The following is a 13,832-nucleotide window of genomic DNA, read 5'->3' on the forward strand; positions in this document are numbered from 1 at the left end:
ATGCCACAAGAATTGTGAGGTTTGTTCAGCCTCCATGCCCATTCAGTCTACAGCAGTGCTGGGCAACCTGTGGCCTACGGGCCACCTGTGGCTCATCAGGGTAATCTGATTGCGGGCTGTGAGACATTTTGCTGACGTTGACTGTCTGCAGGCACAGCCCCCCGCAGCTCCAGCTCCAGCACCAGCGCAGCAAGCAGGTGCTTGGGGTGGCATGTCCCGCTCTTTGGTGGCAATTCAGCGGCGGGTCCCTCACTCCCTCTCGGAGCAAAGGACCTGCCACCGAATTGCCGCCAAAGAATGAAGTGGCGGCGGTAGAGCTGCCGCCGAAGTGCCGCAGATCGCGATCATGGCTTTTTTTTTTTTTTTGCTGCTTGGGGCAGCAAAAACCCTAGAGCAGGCCCTGGCTTCCAGTGGCTGTGGTTCTCTGTTCCAGGCCACTGGGAGCTGCGGGGCGGGGGCTGTGCCTGCGGATTGTCAACATCAGCAAAATGTCTCACAGCCCACAATCAGATTACCCTGATGGGCCGCAGGTTGCCCATCACTGATCTAGAGTCTCTCTGAAGAGATTGCCGACTGTAGTGACGTTTCTTGATGTGGGCACCTGTGCACTGGCAGCTGGATCAGGGACATTCACTCACTCACACAGACCAAAAAGCTAGAGAGCAATAACATTCAAACTAGTAATCTGGGCTAAATTTGAACAAGTGACCTATACAACAAATGGATCACATTGTGCCAGTGATATTTATGAGGAAATCTCAACTGAAAACTTAGCACTTGCATATGGCTTTACATTTGAAGAACAAATATACTCCACTTTCAAGAATTAATGAATATATTCTGACAGCACTTATGTGGGGTAAGTGAGTATTATTATCCCTGTTTCTCAGACGGGAAAATGGGGAAGAGATATTAAGATCAACTTTTTCTAAAGTGGCCATTTCTATCAGATGCCTCCATTTTTTTGTGTTCATCTTGAGACACTTTCAGAAGCACCGAGCACCCAAAATTCCATATGAAGTCAATGAGATCTGTGGTTGCTTAGCACCTTTGAAAATGAGGCCTCAAATTGAGTAGACAAAATTTAAAGGGCACTATAAGCTCATATAGTACCAGAGCCAGAATTCAAACTCAGAAGTTCCTGACTCCTACTCCTGTATTAGACTTCTTGATCATACTGCTGCTTAGAAAAAACTAGAGGTGAAATCTCATTACACCTTCTTTAAAAGTATATATCTAAGAAGTGTTGAGAAGGAGACATTCCTGCATCTTCCTTCCATATTGGAATTACAGAAAAAGTAAACCAGGACAGAAAAATGACATTTGGTCTATACCTTGTCATGGTGTGCTGTAAATGTGTGATGTGTCCTTCCACTGGGTAGCTCTCCCTTGACTCCACAATGATGCCAGGTTAATAAACCTGTTGGAAAAGAGTCTCACATAATTATATATTTTCCATTGATTTCCCTTGCTATCTGAAAATCATAATATTTACATACTACAGCCTTTTAAAGTGCAGCTATAATCTAAAAGCTCGTGGCAAAAATGGACTTGTGGTGGATCAGATTTATTTTCTTCCAATTTGTTCAGTTCACCAGCAGAAAACTTGGTGGGACAGCACAGTAAATTGTTGCAAGAAGTATTACTTGAAAGGCTAATAGATCAAAGGAAGTTATAGTTACAGTTCATGGGTTAACAAGACAGGGTGGTGCAAAACCACCAACTCTCACTGTCGAAAAAACAATGTGAGGGGAAAATATATTTTGCAGGTCAGCTGGAGTGAAACATTTTGAGCTAGATTGTGGCTTTTCAGTCACTGTCCTGAAGAGAAGGCCATTCAAGTAGCAATGCCTCAGAAGGAGCACTTGGGAGGTTGGCACAATATTTCCGGTGATGCTCCTTGCACATAAAAGGTGAGCATTCTGCTACCTTTATGTGCTGGCTCCACTCCACAAACTGATGCAGAGTGGGAGTGGGATCACAGCCCTGACTCCTCCCTCCTCCCTTTGCAGAGACCAAGGCTAGGCTGTCTTTGTGCTCTCCAAAGTGCAGGGAGCACAGGGACTGGTCTGTGTGTAACGTTTGCACAGCTGCAGAGAGGGGTAAATTGTCTTGTTCACCCCTCTGGCCCTATGTAGTTGTGCAGGGGCCACACTTGGCCCCTTGCAACCATACTGAGGCCACATCCAATTTGCCCCCATGCAGCTTTACCTCAAACCTCTGATAAAAATAAAGCTGATTTTGCAAGTGGAAAACTCCCTTTACAGTGAAAAAGCCAAGGTCTCTGCAAAAATGGCCTATTTCCATCTGGACATATTACAATTCAAGTTTGAGTTGAGAAAGGGAAATTTCAATTAACTTATCCTAGAAGACAAACAGTTCACAAGAGGGGCTTGAGATAGTAGCTTGTTTCTAATGTCTTTTTTTCCTGACTCAGTATGGGTGAAAGAAGCAGTTGTTTCCAGACAAATAATTTAATGACTGGCCCCTCCTAATAATTTGGGTTGTCCCTGAATCTGGTCTGCAGCTGTAAATACACTAGATGTATTTTCATGAGGCAATATCCAAATGCATGACAAGGCAATACAATTATTTCATATCAGTTAGCTCATATCTAACCTAGGAAAGATGATATTTGAAATGAACCAATGAGAATTTTTCAAGAAAGTACCTCAATTTACCCTGTGTGGTTCCTCTGAAGACAGTAAATGTGGTGGGTGAGGATGGATTTAAGTGGGAAGGAAAAAAAAAGGGATAAATTTTCATCTACACTCCAGCAGTGTGTGCCTGTTTCTATGACGCTTTTAAGGATTTCTATTTTGCAGGCCTATCAGATTTACAAATAAAGCAAATGTAATTAAATAAACTATGCAACTCTTTCAATATACTTTGGCTGGCTTTAATTTTCTGTTGTGAATTCACCTTTTCAGTATTATTTACAAGCTTATATTTAAGACTATATTCATGGCGCATCTCTCAAAAACCAATAACAAAAATGATACTTCACACAAAGGTCAAAATTTCCTCCCCTCCTCTGTAGGTGCCCACTAATAGAGATGAACCTCAGTAGGTCTGCAGCACAAGGGCCAGGAAGAAACAATCCAAGAGTTCACAAAGTAGGTGCAAGCTCTTCAGCATTGTGTGGAGTCCAGTACAGAAGAAGCTCTTGCACAGCTACATGCAGCAGCTTTTTGGGGGTCTGACTAAAGTACCTACTGTTGTGCAGATTCTCTAGTTCTTCTATCAATGGAAGAGGCCTATCCTGTCCTCAGAATGGAGTATTGGCTGCAGAGCAATTCTGCACCAACTCTGGATCCTGCTGGGAGGTTAGAAATAGTACCACGGGATCTGTAAGACAGGTCTGTGATACTGCTCTTCTCTTATCACACTTTATATATCTATAAAATGTACTAAGAAGGATATCATCTGCAATTCTAAAAGATACCTGTATCCAATGCGTGCACATCAGTGCAGTAAATATTTTCACCCGAACAACCACCAAACATGTATATTACTTGTCCAACTGTTGCAAAAGCATGGCCTGACCTGAAAAGAATAAAATAACATTTGAAGCCAACAGTTTTTCTAACATTCACTAAGTAAGCAAAATTACTGAAACCAGAAGAAGCCAGACTTCTATTCATTACAGGTCAGAACAACACAGGGGAAAATATATCCTGTTTGTTGCACTCCTAGCAATGTAGTGTTACAACATCTGTGCTTTCCTCCCCTTCTCTGAAGAAGGATTAGCTCTTGTTTCCATATTGTAGCTGCACATGTGCATGTGTGCATTATATCTATAAACAACTCAACCACTTTTCCTTCTCATTCCAGAGAGCTTCCCTCATCCACCTTTCAATATCCTGGGCTAAACCCCCAGCTCTCCAGGTGCACTAAAGTGGGGCTCGGTGAATGGAGGTGGGGTGGGTGGCTTAGGTGGTTTTCCCCACCTTTCCAATCCCCTGAACCTGAGGGATGGCAGGAAGTGTGCTGGCACAGGGATGGAGTAATCAGCCCTACATTAGCTCCTCTTGCCCCATCCTACGTCAGGGACATTTTGGGACCAGAGAGGAAGGGGACATGTCAAGGGTGGGGCAGGGCATGAGGTTCTCAGGTGATCCTTGGGGACTGTGATATATTCCGGTACAGATAAATGTAGATATAAGAAGGCTACAACAAATCCATTGTACAAAAGAAATCATCTGGTTAAAAAAGAAAAAAACAACATAATTTTCCAATTAAAGCATAATTAACGAAGACTAGACAGTTGTACATCCGAGAAATCATTTCTTCATAGTAACTCAGATACAACAATTCCCTGTCTTAAATTGGCATTATAGAATGAAAATTTCTACACTAATTTATATCCTAAAGGAGAAAGAGCAGCCTTAAAATCATAGATAGGAGAATTCTGGCAGGAGAGAACTTCTAGAAATGTTCACATTGATCATATTGATTCTCATTTCTTTCCAATCCACAGAGGAGAGAGTTTTTGCAATGAAAAAATGTTTGGCTTTCTTAAAGTCCAAAAAGTTTCCCAAAATGTGAGTATAATAGGCTGGACTTAAAAGTGAATGTATGAGTAGCATCATTACAATATCATACTTTCATCATGAATAAGGATTTGCAGTATTCAAAAGTAATGTAGGGCCAGAGTTTTAAAGGTATATTAAAGGCTTATACATACAGATAGATGCCCAGTCGGATTTTAAGAGCACACAGGCACCTAATTTTCATTGATATCAATAGGAGTTAGGCACTTTTGTAAATCCCACTAAACATCTATCTGCAGCTTTAGATACCTGAATACCTTCAAACGTCTAGCCTGTAAATATTTTATTAAAATATAAAAGCCACAGGAATCAATTTAACCCTAAATGTGATCTGTGAAGTATTTTTTTTAAATTGGTCTGATGTCCCTTTCTTTATAAAGACTGCTCGAATGCCTTCTTTATTATTTACTTTGTTAGTACTTGCTTTTCACCATAAAAATACAAGGGTTCAGGACTGTCAAGCCTGACAGCCTGACTGGGAGGCATAGGGGATGTTTATGGTGATAGAAGAGAGTGCTGGATCTTTTAACAAATGCTCCCTTAATTCCAAATGTTAATGTGTCATTGGAATTCAATAGGTGTTACTATAACACCCCCCAAAAGGGTTTTAAACAGTCTAACTAAATCTCTCCCCCATAATTGCACTCTTTGGGGTGTTGTGATGTCACCATTTCAGTAGTTCTCCAGGCATTGTAAAGTCTTTCAGCCCCGTCAAGACCTGCATTGCTAATACAAAGAACAGACATATAATTTTACAAGACTTTCAAGCCTTTTTTATACAGCATAGAGAAAGATACAAACTGGATATAGTTTCCTATGCAGGTCACCAGTGATACACCTAAATCCCTGATTTATTAATTTTTAAGGTCTCAGGGAAGATCACCTTTATAAACCTTTATAAAACTGGGATTTTATAACTACTAATTTTGATAAAAATTATGGAAATGAAATTGACAAGAGCACAAATTTTGAGTAACAAGGATATTTAGGGGCTGGAGAATTAGGCCCTTATCTTTCAACTGTTAGCATGTAAGCATCTCCTGCACCTTTTTTAGGGCCCAACCAATTGCAGAATTGGGACCTATGAGGGAGCAAAGAAACTGCCACCTAGTACAGTGGGGATTAAAGAACATCTTTGGGTTCAGCTAGCCCTGCCCTGCTATACCTGCAGCCAATACCAGGTCTGTAGGGGGTAGAAAAGAAGGGAGGCTGGCTCATTTTGGGGCTGACTGGTGAGATGGCAGGAGATATCTGCCGGTTGAGATGGATCAGTAACTTGCCAGCCAGTACAGCCACTTGAGGCAAGTCAATGTTCCCCTGCCAAGGGGAGTATGCAAATAAGCCCTAGCTGATGGGTATTTGGACTAGTGGGGCCATGCCTCAAACTAAAGAGACTTGTAGGAAGTAACCCACGGAATACACACTGGGGGGCAGACCCAACTCTCCTGTTTAGGGGTAGACCTACATAGGGCCCTGGGCTGGGACCCAGTGGAGAGGGAGGGCCTGGGTCCCCCTACCATCCTCTCTGGCCTTACAGATTGAAAGACCAGCTACTCGGCCACCTGGCCATGGAAAACCCTATACCAGGGGTCAGCAACCTTTCAGAAGTGGTGTGCCGGCTCTTCATTTATTCACTTTAATTTAAGGTTTTCCGTGCCAGTAATTCATTTTAATGTTTTTAGAAGGTCTTTTTCTATAAGTCTATAATATATAACTGAACTATTGTTGTATGTAAAGTAAATAAGGTTTTAAAATGTTTAAGAAGTTTCATTTAAAATTAAATTAAAATGCAGAGCCCCCTGGACCGGTGGCCAGGACCTGGGCAGTGTGAATACCACAGAAAATCAGCTCATGTGCCACCTTTGGCACACGTGCCATAGGTTGCCTACCCCTGCCCTAAACCAATATAGTTAAAGCTGTAACAACTTTTGAGTGTAGATAAGACCATTGCTAAAGAATTCCAATGACCTTAATTATCAGAGGGGTAGCCGTGTTAGTCTGGATCTGTAAAAGCAGCAAAGAATCCTGTGGCACCTTATAGACTAACAGACATTTTGGAGCATGAGCTTTCGTGGGTGAATACCCACTTCCTCAGATGCATGTAGTGGAAATTTCGAGGGGCATCCTCCCTGATTGAACTGACCTCGTTATCTCTAGCTTGCTTGCTAGCATATATATACCTGCCCCTGGAAATTTCCACTACATGCATCTGAGGAAGTGGGTATTCACCCACGAAAGCTCATGCTCCAAAACGTCTGTTAGTCTATAAGGTGCCACAGGATTCTTTGCTGCTTTTAATGACCTTAATTGAGTCTCCATGCAGGTGTGAAGGTATCATAACCTTAGTCCCAGATTTGGACCTTAGCGTCCAAAATATGGGGGTTAGCATGAAAACCTCCAAGCTTAGTTACCAGCTTGGACCTGGTACTTGCTGCCACCACCCAAAAAATTAGAGTGTTTTGGGGCACTCTGGTCCCCCTGAAAAACCTTCCCTGGGGACCCCAAGACCCAAATCCCTTGAGTCTCACAACAAAGGGAAATAATCCTTTTTCCCTTCCCCCCTCCAGGTGCTCCTGGAGAGATACACAGACACAAGCTCTGTGAAACTACACAGAGTGACTCCCCCTCTCTGTTCCCAGTCCTGGAAACAAAAAGTACTTTCCTCTTCACCCAGAGGGAATGCAAAATCAGGCTAGCAATTCCAACACACACAGATTTCCCCCGATTTCTTCCTCCCACCAATTCCCTGGTGAGTACAGACTCAATTTCCCTGAAATTTCCCAGAAAAGAAAACTCCAACAGGTCTTAAAAGAAAGCTTTATATAAAAAAAGAAAGAAAAAATACATACAAATGGTCTCTCTGTATTAAGATGACAAAATACAGGGTTAATTGCTTAAAAGAATATTGAATAAACAGCCTTATTCAAAAAGAATACAAATCAAAGCACTCCAGCACTTATATTCATGCAAATACCAAAGAAAAGAAACCATATAACTTACTATCTGATCTCTTTGTCCTTACACTTAGAAACAGAAGACTAGAAGTAGAAACTACTTCTCCAAAGCTCAGAGAAAGCAGGCAGACAGAAAACAAAGACTCAGACACAAAATTCCCTCCACCCAAAGTTGAAAAAATCTGGTTTCCTGATTGGTCCTCTGGTCAGGTGCTTCAGGTGAAAGAGACATTAACCCTTAGCTATCTGTTTATGACAGAAGGTCCATGGAGCTTAGTGCAGAACTGGAGCTCAAAGTTTCTATGGTGTTAATGAAAGTGACACTGATGGCAGGGAAGAGACACTTAGTGAACACTCACGTAGCCCTGCCAATGCATCTCAATCATAACGTGCAACATTTTGGCTGAGAGGAAAAATAAACTTTTAAAGGTACTCTAATCTATTTATTTTGGTCAGCTTCTTGTTGGTTCATAGTAAACAGCAGAAGCAGGATGTGGACAGCTGTAAAGGAAGTTCTGAATTGTGGAGCACTGCTTCATGGAGGCTTCATCTGCTGCAAATGGAGGGCAGGGTGTGTGTGTGTGACACCCATTCCTAAGTAGGATGCTGCACTCGGAGGCCTTGCAGAACTCCTCTGCGAGAAGTCTATTTAATCAAGCCTTGCCCAGGTGCAAAGATTTAAGCCTATTTACTAATTCCCCAGCCACTTGTTTTCTTTGCAATGAGTAATTCCATGTCATCGAAATATAGATACAGAGCCAGGGTCAGAATAAATTCTATTTACAACCAATTCTTTGTGCATCTGATATATAAAGCAGAACTTGTGATTTTTAGAGTAAAGCTTTTTTCATGGTAAATGCAAATGTATGAGAAATATTTTATTTCCATGACAATTACTGGTTTTAAAGTACTTTGAATGATTGCTTAAAATCACATGGCTATATTAGAAATCCCTTAATTTAAAAATATACCTGTGACTTGAAGCACCTCTGTATGCACAGCCTATGCACTATTGTAGTAATCTTTGTACAAAATATGCCTTCTGAGGTATCATTTGAAAACTAATAACTCACTTATCATTAATATTTTTTGTGTGATGTATGTATGTGGTGGGTATTAAGAGTTATGATATGTGCCAGAATTATATTCTTAAAATGTGTTTTACAAGCAGTGCATAAGCACAGTCTGCCTTAAAAAAAAGAATATGGGCAATTTACATATATGTTGTAAACAGGGCCATCAAATTAAGAAGGTGGTGAGAGGGGGAGACTGAAGGAAACAGAACGATTTGCATTTTAGCAAACAGCAGGAGGGGATGAAAAAACATGGAGCGTCCTTCACCATTAGACTTTATGTCACCTTCCTCACAGCTTAGATAAACTTTACTTTCCGGGGTAATCTTTAGGAGAATCCATTTCAAAGGTTTACTGGTCTATAAAAATTGAGAGGCTGTAGACATGCTGCTGGGGTCAGGTTTGCTGAACCAGGGCTGGCTGCATAATACACAGACACTCAGAGTGTGACCTGCGTGCTTGTTGCTAACAGAGCTACAGTAGCAAACATTGAGACACTCTGTAGTACTGGGTATGAGATGGCACAGCTCCTCAGCGGTCTGGATTGTACCAAAGAAGGTGACAGTGTAAGGGTACATCTACAGTACGGGATTATTCCGATTTTACATAAACCGGTTTTGTAAAACAGATTGTATAAAGTCGAGTGCACGCGGCCACACTAAGCACATTAATTCGATGGTGTGTGTCCATGGTCCGAGGCCAGCGTCGATTTCTGAAGCGTTGCACTGTGGGTAGCTATCTCGTAGCTATCCCATAGTTCCCGCAGTCTCCCCCACCCCTGGAATTCTGGGTTGACAGCCCAGTGCCTGATGGAGCAAAAACAGTGTCACGGGTGGTTCTGGGTACAGCTTCACCCCTCCCTCCGTGAAAGCAGCAGACAACCATTTTGCGCCTTTTTTCCTGGGTGAACTCTGCAAAAGCCATAGCACAGCAAGCATGGACCCTGCTCAGATTAATACCGCAATTGTGGATGTTACAAACACCTTGCGCACTCTTGTGCAGCCTATGCTGAACCGGGACCTGCAAAGCCAGGAGAGGAGGAGGCGACGGCTACGGCAGCGCGGCAATGAGAGTGATGAGGACATGGATACAGAATTATCTCAAACCATGGGTCCCTGCACTTTGGAGATCCTGCTGGTAATGGGGCAGCTTCTAGCCATTGAACGCCGATTTTGGGCCAGGGAAACAAGCACAGACTGGTGGGACCGCATAGTTTTGCAGGTGTGGGACGATTTGCAGTGGCTGCAAAACTTTCGCATGCATAAAGGCACTTTCATGGAACTTTGTGACTTGCTTTCCCCTGCCCTGAAACGCCATAATACCAAGATGAGAGCAGCCCTCACAGTGGAGAAGCGAGTGGCAATAGCCTTCTGGAAGCTTGCAATGCCAGACAGCTACTGGTCAGTCGGGAATCAATTTGGAGTGGGCAAATCTACTGTGGGGGCTGCTGTGATGCAAGTAGCCAGAGCAATCATTAAGCTGCTGCTACGAAAGGTTGTGACTCTGGGAAACGTGCAGGTCATAGTGGATGGCTTTGCTGCAATGGGATTCCCTAACTGTGACGGGGCGATAGATGGAACCCATATCCCTATCTTGGCACCGGAGCACCAGGGCACCCAGTACATAAACCGCAAGGGGTACTTTTCAATGGTGCTGCAAGCACTGGTGAATCACAAGGGACGTTTCACAAACATCCACGTGGGATGGCCAGGAAGGGCTCATGATGCTCGCATCTTCAGAAGCACTGCTCTGTTTAAACTGCTGCAGCAAGGGAATTACTTCCCAGACCAGAAAATAACAGTTGGGGATGTTGAAATGCCTGTAGTTATCCTGGGTGACCCAGCCTACCCCTTGATGCCATTGCTCATGAAGTCATACACAGGCAGCGTGGACAGTGGTCAGGAGCTGTTCAACTACAGGCTGAGCAAGTGCAGAATGGTGGTAGAATGCGCATTTGGCCATTTAAAGGCCTGCTGGCGCACATTACTGACTCGCTCAGACCTCAGTCAATTCAATGTCCCCTTTGTTATTGCTGCTTACTGTGTGCTCCATAATCTCTGTGAGAGTAAGAGGCAGACCTTTATGGTGGGGTGGGAGGCTGAGGCAAATCACCTGGCCACTGATGACGCGCAGCCAGACACCAGGGTGATTAGAAGAGCACACCACGAAGCGATGCGCATCAGAGAAGCTTTGAAAACAAGTTTCATCACGGGCCAGGGTACGGTGTGACTGCTGTGTTTGTTTCCCCTTCATGAACCGCCCCCCCCTTTATTGACTCCTTCCCTGTAAGCAACCCACTCTCCCCCTTCGATTACAGCTTGCTTAAGGAAATAAAGTCACTATCATTTAAAAATCATGTATTCATTATTAAAAAGTAATTATAAAAAGAGGCAGAGAACTGACAAGGTATCCCGAGTGTGGTTTGGGAGGAGGATAGAAGGAAAGGAAAAGGCTATTAAACACATTTCAAAGTAATGACAGCCTTTTGGTTGGACTGTCCACGGGCGTGGAATGGGTGGGTGCCTGAAGCCTTCCCCCAGGCGTTCTTACACGTCTGGGTGAGGAAGATATGGAACATGGTGAGTGGTGAGGGTGGTTACACAGGGGCTGCAGCGGCACTCTGTGACCCCGCTGCTCTTCCTGAAGATCCACCAGACGTCGGAGGATATCAGTTTGATCACGCAGCAGCCCCAGCGTTGCATCCCGCCACCGCAGATCTTCCTGCCTACACCTCTGATCTTCCTGCCTACACATCTGATCTTCCTGCCGCCATCTCTCATCTCGAGCATCCCTCCTGTCCTCTCGTTCACTGGCATCTTTCCTGTAATTTGATACCACATCCTTTCACTCATTCAGATGAGCTCTTTCATTGCGGGTTACTTCCACGATGTCCAAGAACATTTCGTCTCGCGTCTTCTTTTTCCTCCGCCTTATCTGAGATAGCCTTCGGGATGGAGTAGGGAGGCTTGAAAAATGTGCAGCTGCATGAGGGAGGGAAAAAAGGGAGAGAAGTATTTAAAAAGATACATTTTACAGAACAATGGTTATACTCTTTCACAGTGAACAAACCTATTCACCTTGCATAGCACATGTGATTTCACTACAAGGTCACATTTTGCATCTTAATATTGAGTGCCTGCGGCTCTGGTGTTACAGATCTCACAGATGCAGGTCCGGGCATCAGAATTCAGCTTGCATGCGGCCATGGTAAGCCATTGTCTTTCGCCTTCTCCAGTCTTCATATACACAGTGCCCTCTGATGCTTCTTTCCTGTTAACATGCAGCAGCAGAAGCCAACCCCCCCATCCAATTCTCTAGGATGATTGCTTTACCCCTCCCCCCACCGCATGGCTGGTACCATGGAAGTGCACTGCTAATCACCCCCCTTCCCCCCCCCCACCGCGTGGCCGGTAGCTGGGAAGATTCCTGCTAGCCAAACGCAAAAAAACTCAGTGCTATCCTTCCTCCCCTCCCCCCGCTTGGCTACGTGCAAGGAAGGATTTCTTGTAAGCAACAGCCCAGGAGGAAAATGGCCAGCTCTGTCCCCTTAATTAAATTCCTGAATTTCAACTAGGTTACCATGAACGATATCACTCTGCTGAGGATAAGAGAGTGAGATAAAGAACGGATGTTTTTTGAATGCCAGCAATCACTGGGACCATACGCAGCTAGGCTTTGTCATGCAATGATACCCGATTACTTGCTACATGCATGGTGTGGTAAAGTGTCCTACCATGGTGGACGGAACAAGGCTGCCTTGCCCAGAAACCTTCTGCAAAGGCTTTTCGAGTACCTCCAGGAGTGCTTCATGGAGATGTCCCTGGAGGATTTCCGCTCCATCCCCAGACATGTTAACAAACTTTTCCAGTAACTTTACTGGCCGCGAATGCATCCCAAGCCCTCATGGCAAATCAATCATTAAAAAACGCTTGCTTTTAAACCATGTTTTATATTTAGAAAGGTACACTCACCAGAGGTCGCTTCCATGGCTTCACTGTCTGGGCTAGTGGCTTGGGAGGGCTGGGAGGGTAATTCCGTCGGGGTCACAAAAAGCTCCTGGCTGTTGGGGCTAACAGAGTGCTGTGTGCTCTCTGCAAAGTCATCCTCCTCTTCCTCCTCCTCCTCCTCATCTTCCCCCTCAGCCATTGTTGAGATTACAACCCCCACCTCGGAATCCACGGACAGGGGTGGGGTAGTGGTGGCGCAGCCCCCTAAAATTACATGCAGCTCAGTGTAGAAGCGGCATGTTTTCGGACCTGACCCAGACTTTCCGTTTGCTGCTTTGGTTTTCTGGTAGGCTTGTCTGAGCTCCTTAACTTTCACTCTGCACTGCACTGAGTCCCTGGTGTGGCCTTTTTCCATCATAGCTTTGGAAATTTTTTCAAATATTTTTTCATTTCGTCTTTTGGAATGGAGTTCTGTTAGCACTGAATCCTCTCCCCATACAGCGATCAGATCCAGTACCTCCCATGCGGTCCATGCTGGAGCTCTTTTTCTGTTCTCAGGAAACTGCATTGCTACCTGTGCTGATGAGCTCTGCGTGGTTACCTGTGCTGATCAGAGCTCCACGCTGGCCAAACAGGAAATGAAATTCAAAAGTTCGCGGGGCTTTTTCTGTATACCTGGCCGGTGCATCCGAGTTCAGATTGCTGTCCAGAGCGGTCACAGTGGTGCACTGTGGGATACCGCCCAGACGCCAATGCCGTCGATTTGCGGCCACATTAACCCTAGTCCGATATGGTAATACCGATTTTAGCGCTACTCCTCTCATCGGGGAGGAGTACAGAAATCGATTTAAAGAGCCCTTTATATCGATATAAAGGGCCTCGTAGTGTGGATGGGTACAACGTTAAATCAGTTTAACTCTGCTAAAATCGGTTTAAACGCGTAGTGTAGACCAGGCCTAATAGTCTGATGGGGAACATAACCCCCGCTCATCTCGTTAGATAAGCTTTGCAATTGTTTTTACAGGCTCCTATATGCAGGCCTCAGGCTTTAACTAAACCAATGCTAAATAAGAACAATTTGTTTATCAGCAAATCGAGCACTGGGGCATGAAGAAACTGGAGTGTGAAGAAACTAGGTATGAAGAAATGGGGTATGAAACACTAACAAAAGAGGAACTGGGAGGAGGACAAGGGGTCCCTTGGGTGCCAGCTCAGCTCTAGGCAAGTATAGTGTGACAAATATTGCTTACTTAAGGTAACCTCAGGGAGGGGTTACAAAATGACCAGCGCAACAACTGCCAACAC

General features: G+C 44.3%; 1 protein-coding gene across 5 annotated transcripts in view; it reads right to left on the reverse strand.

The window, feature by feature from the left end:
• Positions 1-13,832, reverse strand: part of LOC127047504 (rab9 effector protein with kelch motifs-like) — a 90,757-nt gene that overhangs the window by 40,896 nt on the left and 36,029 nt on the right. For 4 of the 5 annotated variants that reach the window (XM_050945853.1, XM_050945852.1, XM_050945850.1 and 1 more), the window contains 2 exons: positions 3,446-3,546; positions 1,335-1,420 (listed from right to left, as the gene is read on the reverse strand). In XM_050945853.1, coding sequence (XP_050801810.1) covers positions 1,335-1,420; positions 3,446-3,546 — 187 coding nt within the window. The remainder of the gene's footprint in view (positions 1-1,334; positions 1,421-3,445; positions 3,547-13,832) is intronic. The other variant, XM_050945851.1, reaches the window with a different exon arrangement.

The sequence above is a fragment of the Gopherus flavomarginatus genome, chromosome 3 (assembly GCF_025201925.1).
Source record: "Gopherus flavomarginatus isolate rGopFla2 chromosome 3, rGopFla2.mat.asm, whole genome shotgun sequence".
In the NCBI taxonomy this organism is placed as follows: domain Eukaryota; kingdom Metazoa; phylum Chordata; order Testudines; family Testudinidae; genus Gopherus; species Gopherus flavomarginatus.